This window comes from Semicossyphus pulcher, unplaced genomic scaffold (genome assembly GCF_022749685.1).
Source record: "Semicossyphus pulcher isolate SPU_LCO1_2020_fin unplaced genomic scaffold, fSemPul1.0.p SCAF_37, whole genome shotgun sequence".
Taxonomy (NCBI): Eukaryota; Metazoa; Chordata; class Actinopteri; order Labriformes; family Labridae; genus Semicossyphus; species Semicossyphus pulcher.
In genome coordinates this window covers 874,217-891,981 of record NW_027211712.1, presented here as the reverse complement: position 1 = coordinate 891,981, position 17,765 = coordinate 874,217, and the positions used below count along the sequence as shown (strand labels likewise).

The 17,765-nt window shown below is 42.8% G+C and overlaps 1 protein-coding gene across 1 annotated transcript; it reads left to right on the top strand.

Annotated features, from left to right (window-relative positions):
* The first annotated feature begins 5,972 nt into the window (after positions 1–5,972).
* On the top strand, positions 5,973–15,226 carry stx6 (syntaxin 6). Its single transcript, XM_069679229.1, has 8 exons — positions 5,973–6,193; positions 8,138–8,307; positions 8,389–8,483; positions 8,727–8,783; positions 9,147–9,275; positions 9,421–9,527; positions 12,249–12,343; positions 12,430–15,226. The coding sequence occupies exons 1-8, from the start codon at positions 6,159–6,161 to the stop codon at positions 12,504–12,506; spliced, it is 765 nt and encodes a 254-aa protein (XP_069535330.1). The 5' UTR covers positions 5,973–6,158; the 3' UTR covers positions 12,507–15,226.
* The last annotated feature ends 2,539 nt before the right edge of the window (positions 15,227–17,765 follow it).

The following is a 17,765-nucleotide window of genomic DNA, read 5'->3' as shown; positions in this document are numbered from 1 at the left end:
TAGAATAACAAGAATAAATACATTCTCCTCATTAAATTCGTTCTTTTTAAATACTAAGCAATTTTATTTTAGTATGTATTATTATTTAATGTATTGTAATGTATTCTTTAACGTCATAATTTTTTACCATTTCACAGTTTGATCTGAAATTTTTTAAATCTGCTGACTGAACACCTGTTCAGGTTGGTGATGGTCAGAAAGGGCAGACGCTGCCCATTTATGTGAACAAGCACATTAAAACTCTATGGCCCAATCCCAATCGCCACACTCAGGGACTCACAGTCTTTGTTGCGTCCCTGCTTAGTGTGTGAGTGCTTAGTGCTGTCCCACTGTCAGGTTATCAGGTGCGTGAGGGATGTGGACTTTTTTCTTATTAGATTTAATGGCACATCTTGTTTCCAGGCAACGTGTGATGTCACGATAGTGTATCCCATTCCTCATTTTTATACAGTTCTCAAACTCTCACGCAGTCACTCACTGACGTCATTAAAGTCCCTATGGGTTCAGTGCGTAGGCCCAATCTGCGAAGGCCCAATCTCGATGTCCACACTCAGACTCATGGACTTTGAGGCGCCTTCCCACTAATAATAATGGATACATTTTATTTATAAGCACCTTTCAAAACACTCAAGGTCACTTACAAGGCAGAGTTAAAAAACTAAAAACAATTCAACAATAAATCAACAAAATAAACAAGACACATTTACAGTGTATACTAAGTCTGCGAGGGTAAGGGCTGTCCCACTGTCAAATCGTTAAGTGCATGAGGGCTCTCTCGCAGACTTTCTGAACCCGGACTTTCCGTAAGTCCACGTTTCAGTCTTTGCCTGAGGGAATTACCCACAGGTCATAGCATTGTGACGTTAAATACGGATTTACCAGGGGAATCCCGGAAGCATAAAAAAACTGTAAACCAACATGGAAAGAGTAACTCCAGAGTAAAACGTTAAACACAGCTCAGTGGTGATTCACAGCCAGGACTGTGTGTAGTTTTTTTGTGCTATGATGGCATGACAATGATTTCCAAATTTACTTTGATCCGATCTGATCCAACAACGTTACTATTTTGTTCACAAACAGGGAGTGAACAACAAACACTCCAATTCATCCATCAATCACTCAATCAATCAAATTTTTTTGTATAGCACCAAATTTCAACCAGAGTTATCTCAAGACATTTTACAAAAAGAGCAGATCTAGACCGACTCTTTGTTATGTTATTTAAAGAGAGGCCCAACATGAATCGCCATGAGCAGCACACATACGGCACATCGGCAGAAAAACTTCCTTTAACAGGCAGAAACCTCGAGCAGAACCAGACTCATGTGAACATCTGAAGAGACTGGATGGGCTAAAAAGTGGGATAGAAGGAGATGCAGGATAGAGACAGGCAGAGAGAGCAACAACAACATATGTTCTTGTTACATCAACAACAACAGGTAATACATACTTATGGTTATGATGCCAATAATAATGGTACACAAGTGTAAAGATTAGCAAGAACAGCAAAGTAATGATGAAAGGCTGATAATAAATTAGCAAGAGATGCATAGTGACGATAAAGGCTGATCTGATAATAGTCATTGTAACAGTTGAAGTCAACAGGTCGACTATTAGCATTTCAATCAGGAGAGACTTCATTAAGATTGAACAATTATTTATTTACAAGTTTGGAAAGAATGAAATGTGCAGAGTCTTTGGCGATTAGACTCCATTGTGATGTCTTCATGTACTTGAAGATGTCGAGAGGCCGAGAGCAGGATAGGATACCCCCCGATGGAGTCTAGACACTGGCGGTGGTGATGATGGTGAAGACAGGATGAGCTGAGCAGCTGCACTTGGACACTGATGAGATGGATTGGAGGTGAACGGGTGGAGGAGGGTCGCAGTGAGTGAGCAGAAACGACAAAATGTCTGCGGAAGAGAGAAGAACAGATTAAAATTTGACAGCAGGGGGATGATTGGTCGACAGACGTTGAGGCTGCGTCTGGTTGGTTTAGTACTTAAATAGTATACGCCCATAATCAGCTGATCACCAGACAGGAAGGACAGAGCGTGAGAGAGAGAATGTGACATGAATGAATGATGCTGATGAATGAATGAGTATGAACAGTCTTCCTGGTTGAACTTACGCTCAGCTACATTAGCAACAACAATAATGATACTGTGGGGAAGACTGATGTTAAAGGCCCTGGAAACTCAGCTTCAAATATCAAAAATGCATCTATGATATCAGAGCTCAGTGTGTCATAAAGCATCCACAAAAATCTGAGTGAAAATAAATGTTCAGAACCACGAGAAAACTTTGTTGAAAAATGGCTCATTTGGCTGTTCAGACCATTTCTCAGGACTGTGTAGGCGTGGCAGATCCCGTGCTGATTGACACCTGCCGGGGTCCGCCTGTCCGCGTTCTCATGGCAACTGTCAACGCAACAATGGCACGGAAAGCAGTGTTTCCTCTAGCACTTTCAGCAGCAGGGTAGAGGGTTTGTTGTACCACCCAGGTATGTGCGCATGTGCACATCATATCAAAACTATTGCTGGCAGGTGATTTAAAAAATTAATCTAATTAATTACAGGCTTTGTAATCAATTGATTTCAATTAATCTCATATATCAATGATTTCTGTGAGAAGCACGTCACATGTAGACTGACCCTCTTTATCAATGGTTATTTCTTCCTTCCACACTTTAATTGTTCTCTCTTCTTCACCTCATTAAGTTTTAATTCACAAACTACTTTAACCTGATCACTTTTCTTCAGTCCCACAGCACACCTGCACCTGTGCTCTCTAAACCGCTACTGTCTCTCTGTCTGCTGTGTTGACAGTCTTCATCAGCAGTCTGTTTCATTAAGTCTCAAAAGTTACATTTTTTCTCTCGCAAGTCAGTTCTCACAGCACGTGAGTCGCGTGTGCACGAGGGAAGTTATTAATGACGTAGCGATCAAAACAATCGATCGTTACCAAATGACATCACCTTTTATAAGCTTTATAAACCGCGACAATCAATGACTTTACAGTCCGGACGTACGGAGTTAGACAGACAATATCTCCTCATTCAGTATGATATTGTGCAGCTCGCTGGAGGGAGATCACCAGGGAGCTGACAGTTTGATACTGAGTGCACGGCTGATAGAGTCACATGGATTGTTTACACTGCGTGTTAGAACTGCACATGTATGCCGATGTCAGCGATTAGAAGTAAACTGGTCCCGCTGTTGTTTATTTGGTTGCCAAGACTTCACGTGTGATTGATGTCCTGTGACTCCGGTCACTGTTTCAGTGCTCTTCCCCAATAAAGAGAGGATGGACGACCGTCGCTTTGGACCGGAAATCTCCAAAGGGTCGTTTAATTCCAAGTTCACAGAAATCTGAAGCAGCGGCTGCAACAATTCACTAAATGTACGTGGTGGAAACACTGCTGCTTCTCCAAGTCCGCTGCACTTACAAAATAAAAGAATGACACGTTGTCATCTCAAATGGTAGATGTGCACCGGGGACAACACACAGGCATGATGGGAAAAAGGCGATCGTTAGGTTACTGCAGCAAGTATGCGCAGAGATGTTCAGAGTATGTGGACACGACTTAGCTCAGACTCAGAGAGGAAGATTGATCGCGAGCCGAGAAGTGTTATTGCACCTGTGAGGGCGGGACAACTGCTGTTGATTGGTTCAAGGAAATTTATGACGTAATAAATATCTAACATAACCACGGCCAATTCAACCCCGATGTCAGGGAAGTTAACAAAGAAAGAATGGCAATAACTTGAGTTTGGATTGAAACTAATTTCTAAAACTTTTTAGATGCTTACTAGGATGTACATAAGGCATCGTCCACCCCCAGGTGTGGCTGGTAGGCAAACTGCAGAAGGTCCAGAGATGATTTCACACGCTGTCTGAGCCTCTCCAGCACCTTCATCACACAGCCTCGTCAACAAGGCCCCGACCCCCCTCCACCCCCCCACGTGACATGGACTCTCATCCAGCCCCTCAGTCACTCACTTAAAGTCGAGCTGAAACGGCATTTTGAGAGTATCTAGCTTCCGTATCGTGACGTATTTCCCAGTGAAACAGGACGTGCAGGCGGGACATATCATTAGAGGGATTTGATTTGATCGTTGAGAAGTGGGCGTAGACAGACGTTCTCCACAGCGCAGTAGCTAGCTAACTGACCGAGCGTTCTTGGTGCTCTGCGGCTAAATGTTGCAGATTGATTGGTTGAAATTGTTTGGTGCTTACTTATGTAAGCATGCGTGAAATTTAGTTTTACCGGAAGATAAAAAGTTACGGATTTTGATATAAAGATACGAAGAAATGGATTTTCTGTATTTTTTTTGGCCTATATTGTCAGATAGATGCACACTATTACCGGGGATGTGATCCAAAAGGATTAAAATGACATTTTTCATTTCACCTCGACTGCAACACTCGTCTGTAATTCAGACTATGCGTTACATTAATGCACACTAGACTTATGTTGTCTATACGCTGAACTGTTTTTAAATTAATACTGTAAGCTCTTTGCACTGTTCAATATCCTGCACACCTGTACAGTTTTTAATCACACCTGTTGTACATATTTTGTACTATTTGTATTTTACGTATTGCTTTTTATATTTCTTATCTTATTCTATTTAAATCTTTCACTTAATTTTATTCTAGTTCTTTGTTAATTGATTCTGATTCTGATGTGATGTGAGAGCCACTGATCGATAGTCTTTGTGGTCAGATGGGGTCGTCTTCTTCGGCAACGGAACCAGGCAGGAAGCCTTCCGCAGCACAGGTATTCTCTCCTGGTGCAGACTGGTTGAAGAGGTGTTGCAGAATTTAGGACAGCTGGCTGGCACATGTCTTCACGGGGGGGCAGTTCAGGGGTGTGGGCTCAGAATCCAAAGAGCTCACTGGGGGGGGGGGTGAAAGCATCAGGGGCAGTGGGGGTGTGTGGAGGTTAGTGGGTGTGATGGTGTTGTCTGTGGTGGAGGAGGCAGCTGCTGGCTGTGAACCTGTTGAAAAATAGGTTTAGCTCCTCCGCCCTCTCCAGGCCGCCTGTTGGTTGTCTGCCTCATAGGTTGTCTGTCCCCAGCCTTGATCCTTCTCCTGGTGCACAATGTTCAGAGGACTGTTGAAAGCCTGCTTTGACATCCTGAAGTCAATCTTTACGTCTCGCTCCAGATCCATGTACATCCTCAGGACTGGAACATGGGTGTTCAACCTGGCATGCTGGGTGAGTTCGTATGCCTAAATTGACAAAGAAACGCGAAACACACAAAAAAAACATGAAATCAGAGAAATGTAAGCATAGGCTACATTACACACCTTGTTTGTTCATTAAGCATACAGTCAACAACATCGGTCAGAGAAGATTTACTCATTGAACTGGTATATACTTACAGTTCTGTTGGGTGCCAGCGCATGAGGGATTGAAAGGAAATGAGTGTGCTGATAATCTAGCAAAAGGGGCATTGCAAAAGGAAATAACAGTTCCACTTCCACTTGGAAAGGGAGAAGGAAAAGCAGTGACTAAGAAGGAAGGAATGGAGATATGGCAGAAAAGGTGGGAAGAAGACCAGAAAGGAAAGAGGTATTATAAAATACAAATGTCAGTCAGAACAAAGATCTTTAAAGGAAGGAACAGACGGGAGGAAATCATAATAACAGGGCTCAGATTAGATCACACAGGATTAAATGGCACTACGTACATGCTAGGGAATAGAAACAGTGACACATGTACAAACTGCGGAGGTAAAGAAAATGTTGAACATGTATTATTGCAATGCACCATGTGTGAAGTGGAAAGAGAAAGGCTATAGGACAAAGTCCGAAAGATGCAACGGGAGTGGAGTCTTTAGGGGATTTTGGGAACAGAACAGGTACACACTCTTTTTCAAGTAGGTGGCGGTACGCACCTCAAAGTTGTTTGCAATCCGCCAATAAACTCAGAGAAGAAGAAGAAGAAGAAGAAGATGGATGCAGATATGTGTGACGTCACAGGGTAGTTTCCGCTATTGCATGTAAACAAAGCGGAGAGAGCAGCCGCCGGTGTGATGGAGATAACCCGAGTTTAATCCGAGATAAAGTGAATAAAGTTTAGCTAGTTTGAACGGACCCGGAGCTCAGATTCTGTGTGATGGAGCTCCGCCGCGACTGAACCGGAAACATGTCCATGGAAGACCCGTTCTTCGTCGTCAAAGGGTCAGAACTGTTCACGTAGTGCTAACCAAACTAATGCTAACAGGGGCTAAAGACAGCCCGCGGTTAGCTGATGCTAATCCATAATCAAATTAATGCAAACAGGGGCTAATGTTAGCTTAGAGAGAGATGATGCTAATCGATTATTAACGTAATGCTAACACGGGCTAATGTTAGCCTGCGGTAAACTGTTGCTGATCCATCATCAGTGTAATGCTAACAGGGGCTAATGTTAGTCTGTGGTGAGCTGATGCTAATCGATGATCAATGTACTAGAAAGAAACCAGAGTAACTTTGTGGTTAAACAGGCTGCTAGCTGCTCGCTATGCTATCTAGGTATATCAGGTTAAGTGAGAAGAAGCTTGTTAGCATATTGTGTGGTTTTAGCTCAGAGCTCCTCCGTTTTTTTGTCATGTGCAGGTAGATGCTCAGTCACATCAGATAAAAATAAATGAAGGACAACCACAGAAAGAATGAAGTTTTTAAACAAAAGTTATTTCAAACTTCAGTCTCCCCAAACAGGCCTCAGAAAACCAACTAAATTAAACTAATTTCACAAATGTCCCCCAGGAAACATGAACGAAACACAGTTGTAATAGCAGTGAGGTAATGAAATAAGGTGAAAGTACAGTGAGAATAAAGATTGCTAATGTTCTGGTCGTAAAGGAAGCTTGTTGTACTTTTAAGATATGAAAGCCTTCTTACTGCTTTGTGGGATGCACCGATGCATCGGCTGAACATCGGCATTGGCTGATTTCGGCCTGCTGACTTTTTTTTTTTATTATGAAGATTTTTTTATTGGCTTTTGCCTTTATTTCACAGGACAGCTGAAGATAGACAGAAATGTTGGGAATAGAGAGTGGGGGAAGACGAGCACCAAATGATCGGCAGACCGGGAGTCAAGCCTGCGATCAGTGCGACGAGGACTGTGACCTCTGTACATGGGGCGCCCACTCTACCAACTTAACTAAACCAGCGCCCCAATGCTGACATTTTTTAACTGCTTTAATTGGGCAGTAAATTTAATTGTAACATAAATGTATTTATGTTTTCATTAAGATCTTTGCTAGGCTATGTAAGCACTGGAAAATGTTTGTACCATGACCAGGTGATTCAAAAACAGGCTAAGGGCCCAATCAGACAGAACGTCTTTTAGCAGCTGGGGGCTTTTTTGTCATTGTTTTCAATGAGAAGCTTTTTGCTCGCCGCTTTGGCGTTGCAGAGCGCCTCACGTTTTTGAGGAAATGCTCCGAGCGCCTCGAGTTGAAAAAACTTAAATTCAAAGCAGAAAAGCGCCCAACACCATCGGGGTCCAATCGCATGAATGTAGAGGCGGGCCTTCTGTCAGTTTACAATGTAACGGTTAGGTTAATGACGGGTAATGTTCCGATGGTTGCCTTAACAACAGTAGAAAAAAAGGCGTAGCGAGCTGCTCTATCTTTAACCATAAGCTAAAACAAGAAAGGCAGTGTGGTTCGCCTCGCGTTTTACAGCCTGCAAAACACGCTCTGTCTGATCGGGGCCTAAAGAGGCTTTTCAGGCAGTTCTTTTTTGAAAAAAGATTTTTGCATGAAAGAACAAATAAAAAGATGTTTTGGGAATTTGAATTCAGGCTTTCTCAAAGAGTGTGATGAAGGCCTGAATACATTTTTTTTTTTCAAAATAGTTGTTTTAAACATCGGTATCGGCCCTGATTTTATCAATCGGTGCATCCCTACTTTAAATTGTGCTTTTATTTTTATTTTTATGTGCTTCTTTTGACATGTCGCTTCTGCAGCACAAAGAAAAAGTTCAAAACTGTCAAACAAAATGAAAACATCTGACTGATACAATAGAATTCACAGATGTTCTTATATACTGGTCCTGTCCGGTGAAGAACAGAAGGCAGTGAACGCAGCACAGATCCACTGTCAGAGATGTAATTATGATTTTTGTTTTTGTTAACAGTGAAGTGCAGAAGGCAGTGAATGCAGCACAGAGCCTCCATCAGAGATGGAGCGAGCTGCTGCAGGAAGGGGGCGGAGCCTCTAAGGAGGAAATGGACTGGACAACCAATGAGCTGAGGAACAGTCTGCGCTCCATAGAGTGGGACCTGGAGGACCTGGACGAGACGATCAATATCCTTTAAACAATGAAATGTGTGTTTATGTGTCATTTTTAACTTTAAAAAAATATGTTTTTCTTAACTATCATTGAACGCATCGTTGAGTCGAACCCAAAGAAGTTTAACCTGGATGCACCTGAGCTGATGAAGAGGAAAGCCTTCATCACCAGCACCAGGCAGACTGTGAAGGTATGCTTCATTCATAACTCTAAACTCACCTGTCCGTCTGCTCAGGTGGAGAAACAAGAAGAAGGCATAATTTAGTTTGTTTCTCTTTGTTTCATATTTAAAGATTTCTGTTGAAATGATCAACATTATGACTGAGCTGCTATTAGCCGATATGGTTCACTTTGCCCTGATTGGCTGATGTTTATCTGAAGGATGGACTGATCTGATCAGGCCCATGTTTCTCTTTCTGTGTTTCTCTGACAGGAAATGAAAGAGCAGATGTCGAGTCCGGCTGCTGCCACAGACAGGAAGAACAAACAGGTAACACACACCTGAAGTACACACACACTCAACTGCTATCCAACCTGACCATAGGTGTGTTACCATTTAAAGATTTGTTCTGCTAATATGTTCTTGAATTAAAACAAAGAACAACTCATTATATACTACCAAAAGCCTCTTGGAAAAACCTGGAACTCTCCCCAACCAAAGACCTTTATTTCAAAACTCCTTCAAGGACTCCTGACACTTCTACAGTCCTCCATGGACCTCTTCAAACATCTCTGACTGACTAATGACACACGGTGGGTCCTCAAAGGTTCATGGAGGTTATAGTGAGGGTCAGGCAGGTCCTTGAATGTGCTTCTGATGTAAAATGACGGTTGATGTTTGTGTGGTGTTCAGGCTCTGCTCGGTGAACGTGGCGCTCAGGGTCCCATCTGGCAGCCTGGTCCTGATAAATTCAGCCGACTGGACCGACAGCTGCAGAACGCAAACTCTCAGTTTATAGAGGAGCAGCAGGTGCAGCAGCAGGTACAGAAACACATGACTAAAACAGCCAATCACAGAGCTACAAGTTTTAATTAATAATATTTAAATGTTTAATAATAATATATTTAATTCAACAAACTAAAAGAATATATTTATATAATAATAATAATATAATAATGTCTATCAGCTGATCGCAGAGCAGCAGGATGAACAGCTGGAGCTTGTGTCGGGAACAATCGGAGTCCTGAAGAACATGTCGGAGAGGATTGGCATGGAGCTGGACGAACAGTCTGTGTAAGAACATTATTTACATTCAATATCGACAACTTTCACGACATTACTAATAGCTACACGACATTACTAATAGCTATCACCTCTGTTAGTAAACATTATCACTGAGAGGATCTCCACTCTTAACATACATAACTCTAAATAATGTCTTATCAAACGTCTGGAAGAACATGAGGACGAGGGGATAAAACAGGATGTGTTTGGGGTGTGAGCAGGGTGTGTTTGGGGTGTGAGCAGGGTGTGTTTGGGGTGTGAGCAGGATGTGTTTGTGGTGTGAGTAGGGTGTGAGCAGGGTGTGTTTGTGGTGTGAACAGGATGTGTTTGGAATGTGAGCAGGTTGTGTTTGGGGTGTGAGCAGGATGTGTTTGTGGTGTGAGCAGGGTGTGAACAGGATGTGTTTGATGTGAGCAGGGTGTGTTTGGGGTGTGAACAGGGTGTGTTTGGGGTGTGCACAGGATGTGTTTGGGGTGTGAGCAGGGTGTGTTTGGGGTGTGAACAGGATGTGTTAGGGGTGTGTTTGGGGTATGAGCAGGGTGTGAGCAGGGTGTGTTTGGGGTGTGAGCAGGGTGTGTTTGGGGTGTGAGCAGGGTGTGTTTGTGGTGTGAACAGGATGTGTTTGGGGTGTGAACAGGATGTGTTTGGGGTGTGAGCAGGGTGTGTTTGGGGTGTGAGCAGGGTGTGTTTGGGGTGTGAACAGGGTGTGTTTGCGGTGTGCACAGGATGTGTTTGCGGTGTGAGCAGGGTGTGTTTGTGGTGTGAGCAGGGTGTGTTTGGGGTGTGAACAGGGTGTGTTTGTGGTGTGCACAGGATGTGTTTGGGGTGTGAGCAGGGTGTGTTTTGGGTGTGAACAGGATGTGTTAGGGGTGTGTTTGGGGTGTGAGCAGGGTGTGTTTGTGGTGTGCACAGGATGTGTTTGGGGTGTGAGCAGGGTGTGTTTGGGGTGTGAGCAGGGTGTGTTTGGGCTGTGAACAGGGTGTGTTTGTGGTGTGCACAGGATGTGTTTGGGGTGTGAGCAGGGTGTGTTTGTGGTGTGAGCAGGGTGTGTTTGGGGTGTGAGCAGGGTGTGTTTGGGGTGTGCACAGGATGTGTTTGGGGTGTGAGCAGGGTGTGTTTGGGGTGTGAACAGGATGTGTTAGGGGTGTGTTTGGAGTGTGAGCAGGGTGTGTTTGGGGTGTGAGCAGGGTGTGTTTGGGGTGTGTTTGGGCTGTGAACAGGGTGTGTTTGTGGTGTGCACAGGATGTGTTTGGGGTGTGAGCAGGGTGTGTTTGTGGTGTGAGCAGGGTGTGTTTGGGGTGTGAACAGGGTGTGTTTGTGGTGTGCACAGGATGTGTTTGGGGTGTGAGCAGGGTGTGTTTGGGGTGTGAACAGGATGTGTTAGGGGTGTGTTTGGAGTGTGAGCAGGGTGTGTTTGGGGTGTGAGCAGGGTGTGTTTGGGGTGTGAGCAGGGTGTGTTTGGGGTGTGCACAGGATGTGTTTGGGGTGTGAGCAGGGTGTGTTTGTGGTGTGAGCAGGGTGTGTTTGGGGTGTGAACAGGGTGTGTTTGTGGTGTGCACAGGATGTGTTTGGGGTGTGAGCAGGGTGTGTTTGGGGTGTGAACAGGATGTGTTAGGGGTGTGTTTGGGGTGTGAGCAGGGTGTGTTTGGGGTGTGAACAGGATGTGTTTGTGGTGTGAACAGGATGTGTATGGGGTGTGAGCAGGGTGTGTTTGGGGTGTGAACAGGGTGTGTTTGGGGTGTGAACAGCGTGTGTTTGTGGTGTGCACAGGATGTGTTTGGGGTGTGAGCAGGGTGTGTTTGGGGTGTGAACAGGGTGTGTTTGTGGTGTGCACAGGATGTGTTTGGGGTGTGAGCAGGGTGTGTTTGGGGTGTGAACAGGGTGTGTTTGGGGTGTGAACAGGATGTGTTTGTGGTGTGAACAGGATGTGTTTGGGGTGTGAGCAGGGTGTGTTAGGGGTGTGTTTGGGGTGTGAGCAGGGTGTGTTTGGGGTGTGTTTGGGGTGTGAGCAGGGTGTGTTTGGGGTGTGAGCAGGGTGTGTTTGTGGTGTGCACAGGATGTGTTTGGGGTGTGAGCAGGGTGTGTTTGGGGTGTGAACAGGATGTGTTAGGGGTGTGTTTGGGGTGTGAGCAGGGTGTGTTTGGGGTGTGAGCAGGGTGTGTTTGGGGTGTGAACAGGGTGTGTTTGGGGTGTGAGCAGGATGTGTTTGGGGTGTGAACAGGGTGTGTTTGTGGTGTGCACAGGATGTGTTTGGGGTGTGAGCAGGGTGTGTTTGGGGTGTGAACAGGATGTGTTTGGGGTGTGAGCAGGGTGTGTTTGGGGTGTGCACAGGGTGTGTTTGTGGTGTGCACAGGATGTGTTTGGGGTGTGAGCAGGGTGTGTTTGTGGTGTGAGCAGGGTGTGTTTGGGGTGTGAACAGGGTGTGTTTGTGGTGTGCACAGGATGTGTTTGGGGTGTGAGCAGGGTGTGTTTGGGGTGTGAACAGGATGTGTTAGGGGTGTGTTTGGGGTGTGAGCAGGGTGTGTTTGGGGTGTGAACAGGATGTGTTTGTGGTGTGAGCAGGGTGTGTTTGGGGTGTAAACAGGATGTATTTGGGGTGTGAGCAGGGTGTGTTTGGGGTGTGAGCAGGGTGTGTTTGTGGTATGAGCAGGATGTGTTGTGGTGTGAACAGGATGTGTTTGGGGTGTGAGGGACTCCTGTTCGACCTGTTGTTTTGTGGTTTTCTTGCAGGATGTTGGACGACTTCACTCATGAGGTCGACAACACTCAGTCCAGACTGGATAACGTCATGAAGAAACTGGCCAAAGTGTCTCACATGACCAGCGGTAATCCACCCAGCAACAGGATTATAATTAGTTACAGTAATAATTATAGTTCGTTGTCAGTTAATGTAATATCTGTATTTCCACAGATCGTCGTCAGTGGTGTGCTATTGGCGTGTTGCTCGCCATCCTCTTCGTTATCATCCTTCTCTTCTTCATCCTCTGATTGATGCCCCTCCCCCCTTCAGCTCAGAACTCATCTTATTGCTGTGTCTACTGAACTCTGGACTCTACTGGACTCTTCTTGACTCTGATGGACTTTAATAAACTGTACATGACGCTAATGGACTCTACTGAACTATACTGAACTCCAATTGACTCTACTAAACTCTAAAAGTTTCTGATGGACTCTACTAAACTCTACATGACTCTGATGGACTCTAATGGACTCTACTAAACTATACATGACTCTAATGGACTCTACTAAACTCTACATGACTCTGATGGACTCTAATGGACTCTACTAAACTATACATGACTCTAATGGACTCTACTAAACTCTACATGACTCTGATGGACTCTAATGGATCTTATATCACAGACGGACTTTACTGTACTACACTGCGTACAAGACTTTGCAGGACTATCGGACTGAAAAAGGCACTTTGCTTCTTTTAGTGTTTGTTGAAATCATGGCAGAGGTCAAAGGTCAAACCAGGTAGAAACATGTTTGATGTCTTTTAATGTCCTGTTTAAGTTATGTTTGTTTGGATGTTTATTTTAAAGGGCTGAAAATAACCATTTAAACTACAGTTTGACTGAAGTTTGACTCCAGTTTAACTCCAGTTTGACTCTTATGTACTTCAGTTTAACTCCAGTTTAACTCCAGTTTGACTCTTATGTACTCCAGTTTGACTCTTATGTACTTCAGTTTAACTCCAGTTTGACTCTTATGTACTCCAGTTTGACTCTTATGTACTTCAGTTTAACTCCAGTTTACTCTTATGTACTTCAGTTTGACTCTGGTTTGACTCTTATGTACTTCAGTTTAACTCCAGTTTGACTCCAGTTTAACTCCAGTTTGACTCTTATGTACTTCAGTTTAACTCCAGTTTGACTCCAGTTTAACTCCAGTTTGACTCTTGTGTACTTCAGTTTAACTCCAGTTTGACTCCAGTTTGACTACAGTTTGACTCCAGTTTAACTCCAGTTTGACTCTTATGTACTACAGTTTAACTTCAGTTTGACTCTTGTGTACTTCAGTTTAACTCCAGTTTGACTCCAGTTTAACTCCAGTTTGACTACAGTTTGACTCCAGTTTAACTCCAGTTTGACTCTTATGTACTACAGTTTAACTCCAGTTTAACTCCAGTTTGACTCTTATGTACTACAGTTTACCTCCAGTTTAACTCCAGTTTGACTTTTATGTACTACAGTTTACCTCCAGTTTGACTCTTATGTACTTCAGTTTAACTCCAGTTTGACTCTTATGTACTACAGTTTGACTCTTATGTACTCCAGTTTAACTCCAGTTTGACTCCAGTTTAACTCCAGTTTAACTCCAGTTTGACTCTTATGTACTTCAGTTTAACTCCAGTTTGACTCTTATGTACTACAGTTTGACTCTTATGTACTCCAGTTAAACTCCAGTTTAACTCCAGTTTGACTCTTGTGTACTCCAGTTTAACTCCAGTTTAATTCCTTTTAATCTTCAGTTTAACTCATTTTAAAAACGTATAACTCTACATTTTACTCTAGTGTAGCTCCAGTTTAATTTTAAGTAAAAATCACTTAAAGCAGTTTATTTCCAGTTTTAACATTAGTGTAACCGTGGTTTACTTCAGGTTTATTCCTGGTTTGGTCCTCTTTAACACTTGTTGTTGTTGGAGTTTGGTTTTGGTTTGTCTACAGAAAATAATGTAAAAACACTATTTGAAAAAAAAAAGATGTAAAAACACTAAAACTTCCTGTTTACAGTTTTTGTTTTGTTGATTTTAAGTGACTGAATTTTTCTCTTTTATTTTTCATCTTGTTTCCTTTAACGGTTAGTTTGACTGTTTTCTTTTTCTCTACTCTATTGATCAGTTTATTGATCCATGGACTTTTCTACTGTTGAGCTATTAATAATTTAAACCACAGACTTCCTCTGGCTGCTTCACAATAAAAGCCTTTCTCCATTGAAACCCTGGAAGGCTTTAATTGTGAAGCTGCAGCAGGAAGTGCATTTCTGGAAGTATGCGAGGCAGGCCAGGGGTCCATCAGGTGACAGATGACCTGGAACACGAAGCAGCCAATCACCTTGTCTCACCATCAGCGGTACGCACGGCTGTAAATTTCAGAAGTTTGCAGGTGATGAAATGTTAGAAGACAAATAATGTCCTGTTACTGAGTAATAAAACCAAACCATAGTGTTCAGATCTCTGACTGATAAGAGTCATTAAATACAGAATTACAGGTTGGAAACAAACATGTTTATTCTATCGACACATCTTACCACTTAAGAAATCCATCCGTCGTCTCTAACATGTTTAACAAATAATTCTGTTTTTTTCTTCAAATGTCAGATTCCATCTAAAATAAGCTGCTGTCTTTTTATTCACAATGTTTTCATAAATAAGGAGAAAGTTTTTCTTTGACTGAAGTTTTATTTTGTTTAAATGAAGAAATAAATTCATATTTCCTTAAAAAAAAAAACCCAAAAAACATGGATCCCGAAAGTGATAATGATAAACATGAAAATAATAACCACGCTGTATTCTGTTGACTCATCAGATTATCAGAACCGATCATGGAATTAAAGAAGGTAATCTGTGTTATTGATCGGTGAATGATTAAAGTTACATTATCTGTTTTCATTATTTGATTTGTTTCTGAGTGAATTTTAATGTCTGCAGGTGAATTTTATTTCAATAAACTCATTCAGAAAATAAAGACTGACTGTTACCATTGAAATGCTTTCTGTTCGTTTTCATGTTGACATGATTAGAGTCACAACAGTCAAATATATTACACTGGTATAAATATACACCTTTTATTTGCTGGTATTAAATACTTTGTGAAGTACAATTTCAGGTTCTAATCCTGTAGACTCATAAGACGCTGCCGGTGAAAGAAATGCAAAAAACAAATATTGAATTTAGTTTTTAAGTTTTCCTACAAATCAAGACTTAATTTTAATTCTTTAATCTTTCAGAAAATATAACCCTACATATGAAAATACATGTGAACTGTACAGAGAAATACTGCAGAGGTTGCTTTAAAATATTACACCAAAGTTCAACAGGTGTTTTTGGTTCTTTAGGCGGTCAGGTAACCTCCGAGTGTAGTTACAGTTGTAGTTACAGTCAGTGTAGTTACAGGCGCTTTAGGTACAGTTTTAGTTGTTGTAGTTACAGTCCATCTGTGCTGATGTCACTGTGGAGGTGTCTTGCGGTGTCGGAGAACCCGGACCTTGGCAGTCGTGGTCTGGGTCAGCAGCCGGGTCACCTGGTCCAGACTGAGACCGACCACCTTCTCCCCATTCACCTCCAGGATCTCGTCTCCAACCGCCAGAAGGCCGGCATACAACTTCTGAGTACTGCAGTCCGCCATGTCCTCCACATACACACCTGCAGTACACATTACTGTTAACACAGTACAAATACCTTTATAACAAAGTACTAATACTCTGATAACAAAGTATTATTACTCTGAAAACTAAGTACTATTACTCTGATAATTAAGTACTAATTAGACCCTCTGACAGTCGACCAAACAAAAGTAAAAGTAAAGTAAAAAAAGTAAACAAAAGTTTTTATTGGTCAGACTGTCTGTAGCGTTACTGAGCCTTCCTCTTTAAAGAAGGAGGCATTGTGGGTAATGTATGCATACAATGTAGTCTGGCAGGTAAGTTATGCACAGTGAGTCTCTGTCATTTAGTTCTTCAAATGTTCAATACTTTGCTACTTTTCAATACCACATTCTATAACGATACAATCTGTTATTTTTACGTTGGACAGAACCGAAGCTGTGAAACAAATACAACAGATCCCCAGTTTTCAACACAAAGCTGCTGCGAGGAAGAGAGAGAGCAGCTGTAGTCGAGCAACATACAGTGAAACTTTGCGTTAGTTCATGCAGGACGTGGAAGTCATACGCCTCAACTGTAATCAGCTGTCAGCCTGCTAATTGAATTATTGTTTCTAATCAGTAACGAACCAATCACAGCCGCTTCTTACAACAAGGTGGTCCCTTTAAATGCAACTTTCTGCGGCTGGCAACACTGTGCCTCCACCACCCCAGCTTCTTCCTTTCTAGTCTGAAACCTGTCTTGATCGTTGCTTGTGTTGTATAAACTCTCAGATGTACGTCACTTTGGACAAAAGCGTCTGATACATGAAACTGTAACATCGTAACATTGTAAGCCTTTGGCCCACTCTGTATTCCCAAGGGTTTTTGCATTGCGCTCCCTGGAAAGCCATGGCATGCTGCTTGGCTAACCCAGGGAGCAACTAAAGAGCAGAGCCATCAACGCCAAACATAACTGTATTTCCATTATGCAATAGATGGTTAAATCTATGACAGGAAGTTAAAATAGCTTGTGCCTTTAATGTAAATAAAGCAGTGAAACAGAGAAATAAGACATGATTTTCTGATTATTTCACAGCGGTTACACTCTAAACATCAAACCAACACACCTCCACCTCCGACCTACAACCCCGCAGGAAGGTACAGGGTTAAGTTTTTATAGGCCGAAGTCGCCCATCACACCTGGAGCTCTTTACAGCAACACCACAGCGTACTGTCCTCATTCACAGGACGACACATGAAGACGTTTTGATAGAGCGGAGAGACAGAAAGAGCCTTTCATTACTATTAACAGTCTGTCAAATGAGCTTGTTCCTGGGAAACTGTTTTGTTGCCATGGCAACAAAACAGGTATAGAGTATAATCTTTTCTTTTTTTTAATAACATGGAAGTTTGAGATTCTGGTATTGTGACAATCCTAGTATTTTTGAAGTATTTCAGCAATATTTGTAGTATTATTTGTACCAGTATTTTAGATGTATTTGTACCAGTATTTTAGGTGTATTTGTACCAGTATTTTAGCAGTATTTTAGATGTATTTGTAGTACCAGAGTCGGGTCTTCCTCTCCCTCTGCTGATGATGAATCCGTACGTTCGGTTCTTCGGTCGACTGATTTCTAACAGAAACGTTCCGTCAGAACAAACCTGAAGAACCCGACCGACAGAGCGAACTGACGATGGACGACCGACGTCCTCGATACTGAGACACCTCTGCAGAGACCTGAGAGACAGACAGGCAGAGAGACAGGCAGACAGAGAGGAAGACAGACAGAGACAGGAAGAGAGAGAGAGTCCAGGAGCTCTGATTGACTGTTAGATGGTGATCTCTAATCTGATTGGCTGTGGGTTTGGGTTGATGAATCAGAGATCATAATCATAATCAGGTGTTTTACTGATCAGCAGCTGGTCTGTAGTCAGC

Coding starts and splice junctions, on each gene's coding strand:
- stx6 (XM_069679229.1), top strand. CDS start 6,159: ATGTCCATGGAAGACCCGTTCTTCGTCGTCAAAGG. Junction 6,194..8,137: donor CCGTTCTTCGTCGTCAAAGG/GTCAGAACTGTT, acceptor TTTTGTTAACAG/TGAAGTGCAGAAGGCAGTGA. Junction 12,344..12,429: donor AGTGTCTCACATGACCAGCG/GTAATCCACCCA, acceptor GTATTTCCACAG/ATCGTCGTCAGTGGTGTGCT.